General features: G+C 46.0%; 1 protein-coding gene across 1 annotated transcript in view; it reads right to left on the reverse strand.

Annotated features, from left to right (window-relative positions):
- Window positions 1-1,478: 1,478 nt before the first annotated feature.
- The window catches only part of LOC134404410 (phospholipid-transporting ATPase VD-like), a 46,082-nt gene continuing 28,240 nt past the window's right edge, over window positions 1,479-19,320 (reverse strand). The window contains exons 16-24 of the mRNA XM_063135096.1: window positions 18,884-19,068; window positions 11,782-12,070; window positions 9,336-9,412; window positions 7,887-8,012; window positions 6,380-6,580; window positions 4,452-4,532; window positions 4,078-4,182; window positions 3,514-3,701; window positions 1,479-1,605 (exon numbers count right to left, since the gene is read on the reverse strand). Coding sequence (XP_062991166.1) covers window positions 1,479-1,605; window positions 3,514-3,701; window positions 4,078-4,182; window positions 4,452-4,532; window positions 6,380-6,580; window positions 7,887-8,012; window positions 9,336-9,412; window positions 11,782-12,070; window positions 18,884-19,068 — 1,379 coding nt within the window. The remainder of the gene's footprint in view (window positions 1,606-3,513; window positions 3,702-4,077; window positions 4,183-4,451; window positions 4,533-6,379; window positions 6,581-7,886; window positions 8,013-9,335; window positions 9,413-11,781; window positions 12,071-18,883; window positions 19,069-19,320) is intronic.

Raw genomic sequence — 19,320 nt, forward strand, 5'->3', positions numbered from 1 at the left:
GATGTGCTCCACTTCTAATCGGACCGGCGAATTAGAAGCGGAGCGGGGTGCTTCGCCTCCCCTTAAGGCGGAGGCGAAGAGGATTGGGGGGCCAGCAGAACGTGGTGAAGAGGATCGAGGTGAAGGCGGATCCTTTGCCTCGATCCGGAGCTCTGCCGGAAAGGTAAGTGGGGTTTACCGGGCCCTGCCGCTGTCGCTGTCGCCAATGCAGCGACAGCGTCAGGGCCCGGTAAAAAAAACCCTCCTCTCCCTTACCTGTCTCTGTCCGCGGTCCCTTGGCTTCTTCAATTGAGCCCGCGGTTCAACCAGGAAGTTTAGGCCGCACTTGCGGCCCAGACTTCCTGGTTGAACCGCGGGCTCAATTGAAGAAGCCGACGGACTGCGGACGGAGGCAGGTAAGGCCCCCCTCCCCCTTGGTCCCTTACCGGGCTCTGCCACCATCGCCACATAGGCGGCGATGGTGCCAGGGCCCGGTAACCGCCCCGCCCTCCTCTCCCTTACCTGCCTCCGTCCGCGGTCCGTCGGCTTCTTCAATTGAGCACGGGCGGCAACGGCGGCAGGGCCCGGTAACCCCCCCGCGCCCTCCTCTCCCGGCCTTACCTGGCGCCACTCCTCTCCACTGCAGAGCTCCGATTCGGAGCTGGAGCTCCGCGGCGAAAAGGAGCGGAGTATGGGCGGAGCGGAGCGGGCCAATCCAAAATTTTCGGATCGGCCCGCGGGGCAGAGCGGGGGGTCCATGCACACCCCTACTAAAAACAAGCAGTTAGTCATTACCCTAGCTCCCAGGGCCGAGTATAAAATTTTAACCCATTTCAAAAATTCTGTATTCGCTCTATGATCAGGATGTAAAATTCTCCAAGCATCAGTAAAACCATATCCCATCATATAAGCCTGGAGTGCCAGTCTCACAGCTGTTTGGGTCTTAGGAGGAGGAGTACTCCTATCCAGCAAAGGATCTAAAACCTCATTAAAATCCCCACCCGCTATCAAATAATCATAAGCAATGTCAACCAATTTACTAAAACAATCATGAAACATAACCGAAGAATCATTATTAGGCCTGTATAAATTAATCATAGCAATCAGTTTTTCCATATACATCCCAACCAGGATCAAAAAATGACCCTCGGTATCAAGAATCGCCCACTGAACAAATCTGGAAAATCGCTTATGAATTAAAACCGTAACAACTTTACATCATGTTGAGTTATCTGTTATATAAACCTCTCTGACCCAGTCTTTTCTCAACATATATTTATTTGCAGTCATTGAATGAGTTTCTTGTAAAAAAAAAAAAGAGAAAAAAGTCAACATTAATTTTTTTAAAAGTAAAAAAGGAAGGAAGATCCTTAGATTTAATTTCGGTGGCAACAAGAAATGATTCCACAGGGTCTGAACTTTGAAGCCTCTTCGTTTGGCCTTCCACTGACTGTCAGGCGCAGAATTCCCATTTGTCTCCTGGTGATCCATTCTTCCCCTCACACTGGGACTACTTTTGGATTGTGCAGCAAACCCTTCCCTCCTTTAAGGGCCATTCCTTCAAGCTGCCTGGCTTCCACCAGCGGATGTGGGAATACAGTGGATTGGATCACCCTGAACATAAACCTGCAATGGAAAGGCCAATAAGATGTGTTGGCATGGATGAAATATGCTTGGGGCAAGTGGCCTTTTGTGGAATAGTACTATTGTGAATGAGGACAGAATAGGCTCTCACTACCCAAGAGGCCATAAAGCTCTTTGTCTCCCTCCCCACCGAGAAACTGGAGTTAGATCACAACTCAAAACTACTTAGTCCCAACAATGCTAGTACCATATCATGCTGAAACCAATTAAAAACTGATGTCCAGATAATGGTTTGGGGGATTATGGATGGTCAAGAATTTATTTATATTCTTCTTACCACATCCTGACTGAAAATGTTCAGGATGTAACAAAATCCTGAGATCCTGGCTAGAGCGCGTTGGCGTAAGACATAGGAAAGCCAAAGGCCAAATCCCTGCAAGCTATAACGTTCTTTGAGTGGCCTTTGGCAAATCTCTCTCCCTCCCTCCCTCCCTTGTAAATAAGGTTTTTTGGAGGAAGGGTCCGATACAAACAGTGGTGTAGTGGAACCAGGGATTGTGGAAATGTAGCCCCAGTATTTCTTAATTAGTAGGAACACTGTTGACATCTGTCATTCACACTCTAAGGCCCGCATTGGTACGGGGTGGGGGGAATGTTCTGGAAATTGCATATTACCCCCTTTTGTGCCAATGGCAGCCACCATGATTGCATCAGGGGAAAGGGTACAATTTAATGAGTGGCTGTGGGCAGCTGCCAAGCACATGCCAGGCCAGATACTAATTGCGACAGAGACAAACCCATGGTTGCCATGACGTCCTGAGCCACTTCCGACAAAAGGGCAATAGAAACTTGACAGACCACTGAGACTCCACCTCCCTGCCCTAGTTGCACTAGTGGGAACCAAAGCTGGTGCACCATGAAGAGCAAGGCATAGGGTGGGTAGGGGACATCCTCTGGAGAGCTGATGTTCTCAGGGCTTCCCAAAGGGAAGCATTGGTCTGCGCTCTGGAGAGTCATGCTGCCTACTCTCCTGCTGTGTCTGGAGAGCACCCAGCATAGCTCTCCAGAGAGCCTGCCTGGTGTACATGACTTGCTCTGAGGGGTCCTTCCTCAGAGCTAGGCATTCCAGCAAAGGAGACCTTTGAGATCCCCTGTGCTGCTGCAGCTCAGGCAGTCTCCAGGGCCACCTCCCTGCCAACACCTCACTCTGAGGAAGGACCCCTCAGAGCAAGCCACTGATGGGGGAGCATGCAGCAGCTGCCCGGGGGCAGGGAAGTAGAGGAGGATAATGGTGGCAATGGGAGGTCATTGTTTCCACTAGTTTATCACCATTACTATTAGCGTAATCCAAGTGTTGAAGTCCAGCCTAACAACTGTGATTTTTCCACCACAGAGCTTCATAGGCTTGTCCTGATTCTAATATTTTGAGATTGGGAGAAAAAGATTTCCCTGTGTCCAGACTAGAATAGGCCTCTTCTTCCTGACACATAGCTTTCTATGCAGAGGGATTGATCCTGGTGTGTAAGAAACTTCAATCATGCGATTCCCCACCTGCAGCCTGAAGTGATATAGGACAGGCAAAGGTTAACCAGCTCCATCAAAGCTAGACTTAACATGAGGAAGGAAATCTTCTTGACTTTGACTGGGATAGCTCTTCCTTACCATGTTTCTGAGTCAAAAGGTCTTGGACATTGAGATGGTCTTTTTAAGTGAACACCTAATGTGAATGTAACAAGCAGGCATTTGAAAAGACATCTATTGCACAGGCACACTTAGCAGATGGCCAGAATTAGCTGTGGCTGCAGCTCCCTCTTGAGTTTATATGTAATGGCAAACTCAGGTTTGCTGTTTCATCATATGTGAAATGTTGCTTGCGCCATAGCATAGTGGGTCCCACAAACATGAATTTCTATCTACCCCAAAATGTTTGGTTCCAGAGAAGGAAAATACCTTGGAAGAAGAGCCACGATAACTGTGATGAAGAAGATCAGATACACCACTGGATTAGACATCTGTCTCTCCATAATCCAGTACGGGTTGGCTGGTGGATTGCAGAGGATGCAGGTAGCTCCAAAAGTCCCATTAATAACGAAGAACAAAAGGACGCTACCAGCTAAAACAACCCAGTGTATCCAGTTCTGAAATAAATTAAAAAACAGAAGAACAAACAGAATGAAATCGAATTCTGATGAACCGAAAAGCAGAGTTTTGGGCTCAGACAGACACACACAATTCCTAACCAGTATTGCTTCTCAACCCTCCTAAGAGCTGAGGACTTGCTTAAAAGCTCAATGTTCACCTGCGGTCCTGCACCACTACTTTCGCCGCTTGTGCTACTGGGAGGAGCCAAGCAGGAGGGAATGGGTTGAGTGCACCAGCACACAGCTTGCGATGCTGGGAAATCCTGGCTCACCATTGTGTAGGCACATGGCCTGTGAGGTGATAAATGGTGGCTCAGCCCTGTTTAAGAATAATTTGTGAATTCAGCTGTAGAATAATAAGCAATTCACTCACCAAAGTTTTACTCTCAATGATGAGGTGTAACGTGATGATAAAGAACATGGAAGTGTTCATTACATTACCAAAAGAGTAGATGTCAATGTCTGAGTTAAGGAAGGTCTGCAAAGGAACAATGATTGAAACTGTTATTTATGTACTCCGCGCCTATCTTTCCAACCAAGTCCATAAAGGAGGCTGCTGTAAGAACACAAAGCCCTGTAAGGCTACTGGTTGGTTTTTCATATACAAAAAACAAATATGATTATTCTTGTGAATATGGAGGAAGTTTAAACATACAAATAAAGAGGGGGAAATTGCTTCACCTTGTTTTTAAAAGAAAGGTAAAAGAACAGAGACAGTGGCAAGAGGGGGGAACTCCTAATACTTACAAAGTAAGGGATAAAAAAGCAAACAAAGCTTTGATAAAAAGCATCTGCTATGTTGCCTGCAAAGGCTGATCTCACGTACGGCTGAAAAGGAAACACAGGAGAAAAAAATACATCTTAGCTTTGGCCATTACGGATTCTAGTAATTTTGAGTTATCTGCATGTTCAAAGGCCTGAACCTCCCCCTGGTGAGCTGTCAAGAGGGGTACTTGGCAGCCATGGACAGCATCACCATCTAAGACTCAGGGCTTCTCTACATTTATTTATTTATTTATTTATTTATTACATTTCTATACCGCCCAATAGCCGGAGCTCTCTGGGCAGTTCACAAACATTAAATAATGAACTACATGTGCTTCTTAGTAGTCTTTCTGGGATTACAATGGGCACAATGCACATGCGTTCCCCATTCCCCCACCTTTTTTGGCTGTTTCCTTTGTGGGGAGTTCCATATATTCCAATTATACAGCCAGCAGATGCTGCTGCAACATTGCAGCAATATAGCTCTATCCTGGAAATACACGAGCCCTTTGATGTTGGTGAGTATTCGTTATTTCATTTTCAAGGAGCTAAATCATGGCGGAATAATTCTATAAAATGGATGACAGCGTCATGAAAAGGACCCGCAAACTTAGGGAGTTATTGATCTTGATTGTACTCCATAAGCTCCATGTGAAGGAGCCTCAGTTCTCAGTCTTCAGTGGGAATCTCAGGCCTTAGCTAGATGGAGCTTTATCCCGGGTGAACCCCGGGATCATCCCTGTGCGTCCATATGACGCACAGGGGATCTCGGGATCAGGGAGCGATCTTCCCTCCCTTGCCCCGGGATAGAGCCCTCCACTTTGGGCCTGGTTTTTCTGCGGTCTTGGGCTGAGCATGTCGCCCATTGCTGCAGGTTGACCCATCTCCGTGTGATTCCTCGCACGGGGTGCAGCACTCCTCAGGAGCGCTGCGCCCATCAGGAGTAGGGTGGGGGGAGTTGGGAGATGAAAGCGTTTTTTTTTTTAAAAAAAAAAACTTAGCTTTCAGTGCTGGAGCACTTGTGTCGCTTTAAAAAAAATGGCAGGTGCAACGCCTGTCCTCCTGAGGTCGTCGTGCCTCACATGTAAACAGACGAGGGATCTCGCGATAATCACATCGTGGGATCTTCCCTCCTCTGTCATGGATTAAAAGGTAGGTCTAGCTAAGGCCTGTGTCAGTTGATCTCCTCTATGCCAAACTGCATCATGAGATATTGAAATGAGAGGATGCAAACCAAGTTATCATACCAAGATTCATTGGTACTTAAATGCAAGTTTTAAGCTGCAAAACAGGAATCAGAAAGAGATATCTTCATTTTGAAGGAACCAATCGAACCGTGGTACTCATAATCAAGAACATCTTGTGAAATTTACTTACGGACACTATGCTGGGAGTTACTAACAGATTCTGTGATCTACGTTGCATTCACACCTCTAAAACAGATCTGCTGTGCCACTTTAGACAAATAATTTCACTTCAGATTTACTTATTTGCCTAGTCTGAAGGCTCTCCTTTAGATTTTCAGGCTGACTTTTACAGCATTTCTTTCTAGCACACAGTCTAGAATGAGGGCCACATTTTGCTGAAGATTCCCTCAACATGGTACAGAAAATAGCAGTCAATGTGGCAGCCAGTGAGAACATCAAATGATGCACCAAATTACTGTCTCATATATAATCTCTCCTACCCTCCTAAGGCCACCAACATTTGTACACTGGCAACTTAGCAAAGATTGATGCCTTTCATCTATCCATCCCAATCAGATTATTGAATAATAGGGAATGCATTTAATGCATCTAATAACAGGGAATACATATTCAAATTCAATTTCAAGTGGCAAGGACTGTGTCACCAAGAGCACAGGAGTCACTTCAATAACTTTCAAGCACTTGTGCCAACCTAAGAAATACCTCATTTCTTTGTCCAGCTGTGTAAAGTTCTGGCCTCCGTAAAAGCATTTCAGCTGAGACATCTTTGTCTAACACCCCATAAATGATGGGGGGTACTGATGTGTACAGGAGGTTGAAGAAAATCAAATTCCAGTAATCAGTCATGGAGCTTCCCGAAAATCCACAGAAGAACTGATACCAGAATAGGAGCCCTACATATGCCTGTTATGATGAGACAGAGAAATTCCAGGTGAGTATTTGTGTAGGAAGTCAAATGATTCTACAGGAGTGTAGCATGTTAATGTTTCAAATCTAACTGTGCCAAGCCCATAGCCCCAAAGCACTGGAAATAATTCTGAGCAGTAAAGATTTCTAATATTTCTCAGCACTGAATTCCTACGGTTCTTTGGAGAAGCCATGACAGCCAAGTTTAATAACAGCTGAGAACAGAAGAGAAGAGCTAACCTTGTAATAGCCTATTAAAAACTCGATACACGGTAGCTCAAACTGCTGTAGCCTCCAGCTACATGTAAGAAGAATCTTATACTGCCCCTGCTTTCCTGGAATTTCATATTCAGGAGTCTTCAACCATTTTGGAACAAAGGACACATGTGACATTTTGAGAGAGTGTCATGGGTGCCCTCAAAAAATGGCTGCCACAGGGGATGTCTCATTCATAAAATGGCTGCCATAATGGGCATGGATGGTCACAAAACACACATTTCCCAGAAGGAATATGGTGAGAAGAAAAGAAAAGGACCTTGACCCAGAACCTAAGTACAAGGCCAAGGTGGGCTCTGAGCTCCAAAACAAGACAAAACCTATCTTTTCAACCTCAAATGCAGAGCTGAAAGCATTTCTTTGATTTGCAGCAGGTGAGCATCCCTGTCAACATATAATAATCAATAACACAGTCTTAAGAAATAAAAGGGGAGTCAGGAGGGGCAGAGAGCCTGGAGGGTACCAAGTGAGGTAAACTGGCACCATGCTGGAGACCCAAGGCGACCAGAACGCAGTAATACTCACCTCATTTCCATTGCCAGCAGTTAGAGACAATAAGCATTCCCTGTGGTTAGAGCTATGAATAGGTATATTTTTGAGGAATTACTAAATGGGGAGTGGTCATTTCCAGCCCAGGTTTGTAACATGCTGAAGCTCTTCCTGAGTTCTTACTGCTCAGAGAAGAAAGCCCAACAGTTCAAGGTCATCACCACAGCTGGCAAGACCAGCCTGTTTCAGGAACTACATAAAACGATCCCTTTGATAATTTGTACATTTCAATACAGAGCCAACCTGTCACAATGTCTCATTAATGCTGAGAGATAGCTTTTTGGCCCAGTCCATGTTTAATAGATTTTAAATGCCTCGGGAGCACTGATCCTTAACCCAAGGCAGATGGGCAGACTCCATTTTTGCTACCGGAATATGAATACAGAACCTACTAGTATCATCCTCATGTTTCTAAGCATTAAGGAACTGTTTTCCCACTCTGTCAAAAGTATTATGGCATCCTTGGGTGGCAACATACCAAATTCTTGTAGAAAAAGTAAAGGACCATATTAGCCAATCGGGTGTAGCACCAGTGGCCATGGACAAAGAGCAGCTTGCTGAGTTGTTTGAACTGAGAAATAGCAAAATCGCTTGCCAACACAGCCTGAAAGCAAACACAAAGGAAGTAAAATAGAGCAACCAAGAAGATAGCTAGAGAATGAAGGCTTCCATGGACTTTTGTAGACTAACAGATTGACTATCACTTGTCTCCCTGCCCCCTGCTACCCACTGATGCCAACTGCACGTGGGAGCATAAAACCCAAGAAGAGCCACATTGGAGCAAAGCATGGGGCAATCTAGTTCAGTGTTCTCTTCACAGTGCCCACCAGATGCTTACGGAAAGCACCCTCCTGCTCATGTTCAGCAACTAGCACATAGAGGCATAATGACCAATGCTGGAGGTAATATAAAGCAATCTTTTCAAGCTATCTTGTGGTAGTAAATCCCATAATCAAACTATTTCCTTTTAGCTATCCTGAATCTCCTACCATGCAGCTTCATGGGATGACCCCAGGTTCTAGTATTAGGAGAGGGAGCAAAACATCATTCTACCCACTTTCTTCCTATCTATTCTGCATAATTTTTTATATCTTGATCTTGTCTCCACATCGTCAGTCACAAAATAAAGCTCCACATAGGCTTCGTACCTGGCAATGAGCCAAGCTTTTCTTCTTTTTGACCTACCCTCTACCCCTCAACCTTCTTCTCAATCAGCTGTCCGTCTTTGTTCTGCCCCAATCTCTCCTCTTTTACTTATATTTCCATCCTTTTTGTTAATCATCACTTATTAATTCTCTATTATTTAATGGCCTATTCATTAACAGTTCATCCACTTCTGTTCTTCTGATTTAACGTCAAGATACATTTCAGTGGCCCTGTTTAGAAGACACCTTAAACCACAGCTTTAACCATGGTGCTTAAGCCAAAATGCCTTAAGCATTGTGGGTAAAGCCATGGTTTAAGGTGTTTTCTGAACAGGGCCACTGCCCCACAAATTAAGAAAATAGCTCAGATGAGTAGATAGCCGCTGAGCACTAAAGCAACCCCAGGAAATCCTCTTTAAGTGTCTTGGATATCTAGCCAAGCCTGCTTTAGTGAAGACACCCCATGAAGATACTCATGTTTGGGGACCCTCTGATTTCCAGGCATGTTCTCCTAACACATACTTTATTTCCTAGGAACCTAAAGCTATGGTAGAACCTGATATAGTATTGTACGAGGACATAGTTCTCAAGACCTTACATTTTTATACCATGGCATTTGTCTTTCCAGTAGATGACGTGTTATTGATGCAAGAGATGCAATTTCCAAAGTATTCAGTATTCAGCTTTCAATGCCACTGAACATATATTATGTGACTTGCAAGCCTACCGGCAGATCTACTGGAAACACTGCTTTCATGTACGGATCCATCAAGCCATCCTACCTGCATGCCTTCTTGGCCAGAGATTCCAATTCCAACATCAGCAACTTGAATCATACTAACGTCGTTGGCACCGTCACCTTCCAAGAGAGGCAAAAGAACAGTCTTGCCATGGAATTGGCCTGGAGGAATATTGCTTTGTACACAGACTCAGAGAGTGGGGGTGGGAGCAGGATTGAGCAGAGAATGATGAGAGGAGGGAAGGGAAAATTCATCTCTTTTCCTGCCCATCCTTTCTCTGCTACCATTCGCTAACTCACAACGGTATTTTCCAAATAAGGGCTGAATCTAGGAATGTACGGGAAATTTGTGTTAGTTCATTTTTGGCTAGAATAACTCAATTTGCTCTCTGACTTGAATGCAGAACAAACACAATCTATGGCCAAAGCCTGTAAATTTCCGAGCTTGTGATGTGATTTGCACAACAAAAGAATGCATTCAGCAATGTGTACTTTGATAAAATGTATACAAAAATGGCATATATTTGAATCAATGGGAGAACTCCTGTACAGTTCAAAAAAGGCACACAATAGGTGCCTACTTTGGAAAAAGTGCACAAAAATATGCACGAAATTTGATGCAAAACCAAAAATCTTGCCACTTGATCTGGATACAAGTCAGAGTATCTGTTCTGACTTGTATCCATGGCCTCATCTACACCAAGCAGGGTATTGCACAATGAAAGTGGTATATAAAAGGCAGGAGCCACACAACTGCTTGATAGTGGTATTGAAGTGCACTGACAACCGTTGGGGCCCATGACACATACCATAAACCACTTTCACACCACTTTCATGGTGTTATATCCTGCTTGGTGTAGATGTGTCATGGGCCCCAACAGATGTCAGTGCACTTCAGTACCACTATAAAGTAGTAGTGTACCTCCTGCAGTGTACTTCAATACAGCTATAAAGCAGTAGTGTGGCTCCTGCCTTTTATATACCGCTTTCATACCACTTCCATAGTGCAATATCTTGCTTGGTGTAGATGAGGCCTATATCACGTGTCCTTAAGTCCACATGCCAAAAAGCTGCATGGGGGAGGGTCAGGTTGGGATGGGAAAGGATGAAGCGCTCCGTCCTGTTCCTCCCCCGACTTCTCTGCTCAAAATCCCTCCCTCAGCTACTTTTGCTTCATATGTCAAAGAATAATGTGCTGTTGGTCCCTTCAGAGAGAGTTCAATTGAACTCAGAAATACTTATCTCTGAGCAAATGTACGCAGGATCAGACTGTAAGTCATTTTACTCATCTACCTAAAACATGCTTTCATAGCTGCATTATGCATTCCCCACCCCCCCAGAAGGCAAAGTGTGCTGGAAGGATGAAATGGGACTGTCCATCTGCCAGGTGCAAGGAGATGCCGTCTTCAAATGTGGAAAGTGTGACATAATCTTTATCCTGCTTGTGCCAAGTACAAGCCTGTGAGGGAGATTATGACTCCTCTGGTGAGGAACTGAGGGTGACTTCACATGTTATCTGGAAACGCAAATAAGCTTCTGCTTTTCACCCTTCTCCCAGTCATGTGTAACTGTGGGCTGGATATGCATGCAAACCCACCCCCTTCTTTGCATTTAAATTAGAGAGGATCTTGGGCAAAGAAAGCGTGATGAATTCACAATTCCTGCTGTGGTGATTCCATATCACATGTGAAGTTGCCTAAGATAGGCCATGTTTGGAAGTCACAATAAGCCACGGCTTCTCTTGACAGGAGCAAGCTACAGCGAGCATTGGGCCGGAAGGTAGAGTTCAGAAGGTTTTACTGTGGTCAACACTAACTTTGGTTAATTTCAAATAGGTCCACAGAATATGGGAAACTGTGGTTAACTAAGAGCAGAAATGTCTGAAGTCTTCCTTTCATTTGTAGGAGAAGAACAGAGGAGGGAGAACAGTGGCTTGTGCATGGCTGCGATTATTCCAAATAAGAATTCTGGAATTATCTTGATGTACATGAAGGTCCCGTGTTTACTTCAAGGGAAAGGGGGGCAATTATAGTCTTGAGTGGAAATCCCTAGCAGATGGTAGTGCCCGCTTTGAACATCAAAATGCTGGTATCTTACATGGACTGGAGCAATTTCTATCCATTAGTTATATTGCACCATCCATGCATGTGTTTTTGTTTTTTAGGGTAACATAAAGGTTTGGGGGTGGGAGGACAGGTTCTTGCCTCCAAATTGCATACAGTCTACACAGCACTCTCTCTCTCTCTCTCTCTCTCTCTCTCTCTCTCTCTCCACCCCTTTTCTCTCTCTGATTCTACAGAGCAGCAAGGATTTTCATCAATCAAGTCCTGCTTGGGATCCCACATATTCTACCTTTAGCCTTCTGTCTGTTGGAGCATACTGGTTTATGTCAATACTTTTTAAAGGAAAAACTAAGGAGCATACTTCAAAGGAAACGCAAAGGTCACACAGCATACGTGCCACTCCGTTCGAAGAGAGAAGCAACTCACCGATGGCGAGTGTCATCACCTTCAGCTCCTTCCGTACCAGCTTCACTAGCTGGCCCTTTTGCAGTGGTGCCACTCTGCAGCAGATGACAGCCTGGACACTTTTGGTGAGCTGCAGGAACTTACTCTGCAGACTCAGATGCAAGGCAAACTCTAAGGTTGGCCCATCAATAACGAGTGCAGAGCTGAACTGGCGAACGGTGGTTTGGGACGCAGTGCTTTGCCTGTCCTTGGAAGGAGCATTTGTCCGGATGTCTTCTAAAATGCTCTCCAGCATCTTTCCACAGGCATCCTGGTTGGAAAAAGGAAGGTGGTGAGATGATGGTTTCGTCTTGGTTCTGTTTCTTGCAAGTGCACAGTAAAACATCGCTTTGAAGGCCACATCTAGATGAATGTTGCGGTCTGTCAGGTAAACATGTGTTGTGTGTCGTTAACAGAACGATGTGTCACTTTTAACTTTCAACAGAAAAATAATGCTCTACTAAGGCTGAGGAGGCTGTAAGGGGGAAAGCAAACATCAAGGAGGTCCGGTTTGAACATGACAATAAAATCACAATACTCCTCCTGCCCCTCCACTTTTGGTGTGGTTGTAAGAGGAGATCGGAACATTGGTACTTACCGAGAAGGTTCCTTCTGGGTTGGTGTGCGGAAGGCATCCCACAATGGGTTAACTCCCCCTATCGCCCAGGAAAAGCAGGGACTCACATGACTGAGTTTTAAGCCCTCTATTGGTCTGAAGCTCCTCCTAGCCAGTTCCGTCCATGGCCAAAGCTCGGAAATTGAGAAAGGAAGCATCTCTTTGTATCATAGGTAAGGAAGAACCACAGAGGAACAGATAACTTATTAGTAAGTACTTAGAAATCAATCTGAGAGTACAAACTTTGAGGATCCTTAGGAAAAGGTCTGGCCGGCTAAATGCAGAGACAAGTGGCCTGATAGACTCGGTGGTGTTTCAGGGTGTGGTTGGGATGCCTTCCGCACACCAACCCAGAAGGAACCTTCTCGGTAAGTACCAATGTTCCGTTCTCCAGGTTGGTGTGAGGAAGGCATCCCACAATGGGATATGCAAAAGCTAAAAACCCCTTATCTGGGTGGGAAAATCTTAAGCCGAGTCTATTGTAGTCCTACAACCTGCTGGAGGACTCTCCTGCCAAAGGAGGCATCCGCTGAGGCATATGTGTCTATTTTGTAATGTCTTATGAAGGAATTAGGACTTGTCCAGGTGGCCGCCTTGCAGATTTCTGCCAGAGGGGCATTAGTACTTAAGGCGGCTGATGTGGCTGCTGCTCTAGTGGAGTGAGCTGTGACTCCTAATGGCTTGGGGAGGCATGAGGCCTCATAGGCCGAAAAAATACATGCTTTTAACCACCTAGCTAGGGTAGATCTGGTAACCTTCTTGCCCATAGCCACAGGGTGAAAGGAAACAAACAGTGAATCAGATTTTCGAAAGGACTCTGTCCTTTTTAAGTAAACTTTAATGGCTCTGCGGACATCCAGCTTGTGCCAGGCCTTCTCCTGTGGATGAGAAGGGTTAGGACAGAAAGATGGCAGAATAAGCTCCTGTGACCTATGGAATAGCGTGTTGACCTTAGGGATAAAGGTCGGGTCTGTTCGAAGGACGACAGAATCCTTATGGAAGGTGATGAGGCCTTTTCTGATTGAAATGGCAGATAACTCTGAGATTCTGCGAGCAGATGTTATGGCCACAAGGAAAAGTACTTTTTGTGACAAAATGCGTAGTGGGATAGAGGCAATTGGTTCGAAGGGAGGTTTAGTCAATGCAGAAAGTACAACATGTAGGCTCCAGGAAGGAAACCTATGGACAATGGGAGGACTCTTGAGTGCGGCTCCACGGAGGAATCTTTTGATGTGAGGGTGTGAACTTAGTGGCTGCCTACCAGGCCTGGAAAGGACTGATGACAGGGCTGACGTTTGCCTGCGCAGGGTACCCGGTTTTAAACCCATCTGAAGGCCTTGTTGGAGAAAGGCTAGGAGTTCCTTGACACCTGTTGCCTGTGGAATAAGCTTCTCCCTTTCACTCCACCTGCAGAAGGACTTCCAGGTTGTTTCGTAAATTCTGGTGGTGGAGTCCTTGCGGGATGCCAGCAGGGTGGATATGACATCCTCAGAATAACCCAGAGTTAAGTAGATGGACCTCTCAGCAGCCAGGCGGCTAGTTTGAGCCAATTTGGGTCTGGGTGCAGTACTGGTCCCTGAGACAAGAGATCTGAGATCTTGGGCAGGAACCATGGACCTTGCACTGCTAGGGCTAGAATCTCGGAGAACCAGGGGCGTCGGGGCCAGAAGGGGGCTACTAGGACTACAGTGGCTTGTTCCTTTCTGATTTTTTGTAGAACTCTGGCTAAGAGGGGGATTGGAGGGAATGCGTAGAGCCTCTCTTTCGGCCAGTTGATATATAGTGCATCTATCCCTTCGGCTCCGTAAGACTGGAATCTGGAGAGAAATCTTGGCAGCTTGTGGTTTTGCCTGGATGCAAACAGGTCCAGTGTTAGTGGGCCGAAATGGTGTATGATTCTCTGGAAGACTGCTGGATGTAGGCTCCATTCCCCTGGGTCTATTTGTTGCCGACTCAGATAGTCTGCTGTATGGTTCAGGGTCCCTTTGATGTGTTGGGCTGATATGGAGGCTAAGTTCTGTTCGGCCCATAATAGCATGCTCTGGGCCTCCAGGTGTAAGGAGAGGGATTTGGAACCCCCTTGACGTGTTATGTGGGCTCGTGTTGTTGTGTTGTCCGGTCTGACTAGGACATGAGAATGTTGCAGATGGCGTGAGAATGCTTTTAGACCCAGGTGTACTGCCCTGAGCTCCAGCCAGTTGATGCTGTGGCATTTTTCCTCTGCATTCCATTTTCCTTGGGCCAGGAGAGAGTTGCAGTGGGCTCCCCACCCTTCGAGGCTGGCATCTGTTGTCAGTAAGATCCTCTGAGGCTCCTGGAAGGGGCTGCCCACCTGCAGATTTTGGAGGTCTTGCCACCACATGAGGGAGTCTCTGACGTGCAGAGGGAGAAGTATTGGGAGGCGATCCCTCCTTGCTATTTGAGCTTGGAAGGGCAATAGGAACCACTGAAGGAGGCGAGAATGCAGCCTGGCCCATGGGAGAATGCCGAGGCATGGGATCATTAAACCCAGAAGATGCGCAGCATCCATTAAGTTGGTTATTCTTTGCCGATGAATTGCCCTTGAGCGGTCCTGAAGCTTGACTATTCTCTCTGGGGAGAGGAATATTAAGCCCTTGGAGGTGTCGATGAGTGCTCCTAGATGAGGGAGGACCTGGGTGGGTGTGAGATGGCTCTTTTTTCTGTTTATGACAAAGCCGTGTCTTTCTAGGCACTCGACAGTTGTCTGTAGATCCTGCGAGGCTTTCTGACTGGAAACAGAACGGATAAGAAGGTCGTCCAAATATGGATAAATATGCACGCCCTTTAGCCGGAGATGAGCTATTACTGTCACCCTGATCTTGGTGAAGATGCGGGGTGCCGAGGATAGGCCAAATGGAAGTGCTTTGTACTGGTAATGATAGTTCTGGTACGTGAAGCATAGGAATTTTCTGTGAGGTAGTGAGATGGGAATATGCAGACATGCCTCTGTGAGGTCTATGGAAGTCAAATATTCTGCTTTGTGAAGGGCTTCTTTGATGGTTTGCAATGTCTCCATACGGAATTTTCGATATTTGACAAACCTGTTCAGATGCTTGAGGTCCAGAATTGGTCTCCAGCCTTTGCCCTTTTTGGCTACTAGAAATAAGATGGAATAAATACCTCCATATTTTTCTATGGATGGTACTGGTTCTATCGCTCCTATTTGAAGTAGACGCTGTATGGCGGTAGATAGGATGTGATTCTTGGTGGCGGATTGTGATGTGGGGGATGGGGTGAACCGAGGGGGAGGTTGTTTCCAAAACTCTATGAGATAACCATGGGAGATGGTGTCCAGGACCCAGCGATCGTCTGTGGATTGTTCCCATGCTGGGAGGAAATGTTGAAGTCTCCCCCCGATGAAGGGTTCCCTGGCGTCAGAACTGCTGTCGTCCAGACCTTGAGGCCTGGAAAGTAGAAGGGGGTTTGGCAGAAGCGCTAGAGGAGTTGGCGCTTCTGGACTGAAAGCGGGATCTGGACCATGCTGGTTTAGGAAACCTGTAGCTTTTGGATCGAAAGGAAGATTGGTTAGTGGTCCGGAATGGGCGAAAGGATGTATAAGACCGGATGAGTTTTTTATCTTCTCGCCGGAAGGATGAAGGCATAACTTTTTTCTTATCCTTAGTCTCTATGAGGACATCTTTTAAGGCCTCTTCTCCAAAAAGGTGTGCACCTGTGAAAGGTACAGTCGCAAGATTTCCCCTTGAGGGAAGATCAACATTCCAGTGCTTAAGCCAAATGGAACGTCTGGCCACATTAGCAGCTGCTATGGAGCGGGCTGAAAACTGAAGCGCATCTTGTGTAGCATCAGCCAGGAAGGCAAAAGATTTAGAGAGTTTGAGCAGTCCTCTGTATAAAGTAGGCTGATCTAATTCCTTATTGTTTATTATGTCTTCCACCCATAAGATGGAAGCTCTAGCGAAAAAAGATGATACTGCTGAGGCCCTTAAAGCTAATGCTGAAGCTTCATGCGCCTTTTTTAAAGCTGTATCTGATCTTCTTTCCCCGTGGTCTTTTAGGGGAAAGTCACCGTCTTTTGGCAATACAGCACCTGAGAGCAAGGCCGCCACAGGGGCATCTACTAATGGAATTTTTAATTCTTCCATCACATTGTGAGGAAGAGTATAAAACCTCTGCGCTGTACTGACTCCCTTTTTCCCCTGGAGGGGAGATTTCCACTCCTCCTTCATTAATTTATTAAAGGAACTGGGAAAAGGTACCTCTCTGGTGGTTGGCTTGGGTTCTGGAAACATCGCTGCCCCTCTAGATAAAGATTGCTGTTTGTCGGGTTGTACTGGCTCACTAGCTAGAGAGACAATTGCTTTGGACAATAAAGGTAAAAAATCCTCTTTGTTAAAGAATCGATCAGCCGAGATATGGTCTGTAATTTCTATGTCTGACCATCCACCCTCCTCTCCTTCTGAAAAGAACTCCTGCAGTGACATTATGGAGGAATCACTGTCATGGTGGGGCTCAGCCAAGGGGGTCTTGGATTTGTTAGAGCGACCTTTGGCTATGGAGTGTGGGTCTGGAGAGTCGTCCCCAGAGCCTGCTGATGAGTACAGACTATGGGAAGAATTGGGCTGTTTTGACCTGAAAGCCTTATTTTTGTTTTTTGTTTTATCATTGTTTTTATTTTTGTTTTCTAATTGTGGAGGAGGAGAGGAGGAAGACTCAGAAGTGTGCAAGCCTCTGGTGCGTTTTGCAGAACGGCTTGATCTCAAGGTTTGCTTGTCTAACAAATGGTCAGACAGATTATCCAGTACTGCCTTAGTGATCTGTGCTAAAACAGATTTATCTATTTGAGCCATGCTTAGGATAGGCGTTGGGGCTATCTCATTATTCTGTGGCTGAGCAATGGAGGAGGTGGAAGGAGGAGGGGCTTCCCTTTGCAAGTTGGAATCAAAACTGCAACTCAAAATGGCCGCCCGCTTTGTTTGGCAGGAAACATCCACGTGGGGGAGAAAGAATGGATTTGATCTCACCCTTCATGCTGTTGGAGCATCCAGCTGCCCCGTTGCTTCCTCCTCTTGTTCTGAGTGGAGAGGGTGGTGTGCTGAGCCCCCGACTCCCTCAGTCTCGGCCGCATCTTTTGAGGCCGGGATCGCACCGTTCCTGGTGTGTAAGAGACTCAGCGAGGGGCCTTGGCCTCCGGGCTGGTGATCTCTTTGATCCTCCGGCTGGGAGACTCAGTAGGCAGCCTAAGCCGGCAAACTGGTTATCTCCTTGACCTTTCTGGCAGGTCATCCTTTTGTCTGCTGATGGCTTCCTAACGACTCTCACATGAGTCGTTGTTTTCTTTTTCTTTTGAGGCTTCGAAATGGTTTTCTTTGCCGGAGGGGTCATAGAGAATGATAGGCAAGCGGCAGAGAAAAGGAAGCAGAAAAGCGTTTTTTGTTTGTTTGTTTGTTTGTTTTTGGTAAGAGAAAGAAAGTCAAAGAGGTAAGAAGTTTAAAAAGTGTTAGAAATAGAGATAAGTATAGGCTTGAGATAGGAGGAGATGAGAAGTAGCTCTGTCCTGGGCGAAAAGCAGGGACGAACTGGCTAGGAGGAGCTTCAGACCAATAGAGGGCTTAAAACTCAGTCATGTGAGTCCCTGCTTTTCCTGGGCGATAGGGGGAGTTAACCCATTGTGGGATGCCTTCCTCACACCAACCTGGAGAACAGAAGCTTTTGCTTTCATTATTTATTAACCACCATTTAGCATCATTTCCAAACTTGGTAATTGAGCATTTAGCTCTTGAAAGCATTTTAAGAACATGTTAGTGTGTCAAGTTTTTACCCAAGGCAGGGAAACAAACACAATGAATTCGAAGCACTTCACTGCGTTCCTGGCTGATGCCAGGTTTCAAGTAAGAACTTACCAGCTCACACTCGTAGGCCACAGCTAGACCTAAGGTTTATCCTGGGATCATCCAGGGTTCGCCCCTGCCTGAGCACTGGATCCCCTGTGTGTCACCTAGATGAACAGGTTTGAGCCCTGGACGATCCAGGGATAAACCTTAGGTCTAGCTATGGCCTTAGCCTCTATGTTACACTAGCTGCCACATTCATTAATCATTTTATTTATGTAATGTCCATGTGTAAAATATTGATTTTACAAAGTTCATCCTACAAACAAATGCAGGGTTGGGGGGGGTTAAGCAAAGAAAACGCATCATCTGCCCCACAACTGAACAGCCCAATGTGGAGGCTTAGGTCAACAAGAAATGGGGCAGCAGCAGTGGGGTGTGATGTGGAGGATGACAGACATCCTCATGTACAAAATGAATTACATCGAAGCCACTGGAACTGGCCCAGTGTGGATATGTTTGTTCTTGGAGTTTCCTGGTACAAAGAGGACCATATCCTAGCTACAGCCAAGTCTATGACCTTGAGCCTTTCAATCATACTACAGCACACTTTTCTCTTAGTAAAATCCTGCTGTGAAAAAAGAAATGTTCCACGCACCAGACTATCAGCCACAAGGGTGAAGACATTATCAGCTGAGTCCATTAATTTACAGGAACAGGCAATATTGACGGCTGTCTCACGCTTATCACCTGTCAGCATCCAGATGCTAATCCCGGCTTTTCGGAGTGCCTCTATGCTTTCCGGGACACCATCTTGCAAGCGATCTTCAATTCCAGTGGCTCCTAGGACAACAAGCAGGTCAATGACGCCATACGAGAGCAGTAGGGATGCCCCCGCCCCAGTGTCATGGAAGATGATTCCCTTGTGTGAGCTCCCACCTGTAGTGTGAAGTGGTTCAGCCCAGATGCAAGTTTTACCATGTCTGTGAGAACTAGGCCTGTGTAGGTCCAATTGACTTGGATATGCAGCTCTGGATTTGCAGCTAGTTTTACTAGGCCACTTCGGGTGTCTCTTCATTAAGGAAAAAATCCTGC

Source organism: Elgaria multicarinata, chromosome 10, assembly GCF_023053635.1.
Source record: "Elgaria multicarinata webbii isolate HBS135686 ecotype San Diego chromosome 10, rElgMul1.1.pri, whole genome shotgun sequence".
NCBI lineage: Eukaryota > Metazoa > Chordata > Lepidosauria > Squamata > Anguidae > Elgaria > Elgaria multicarinata.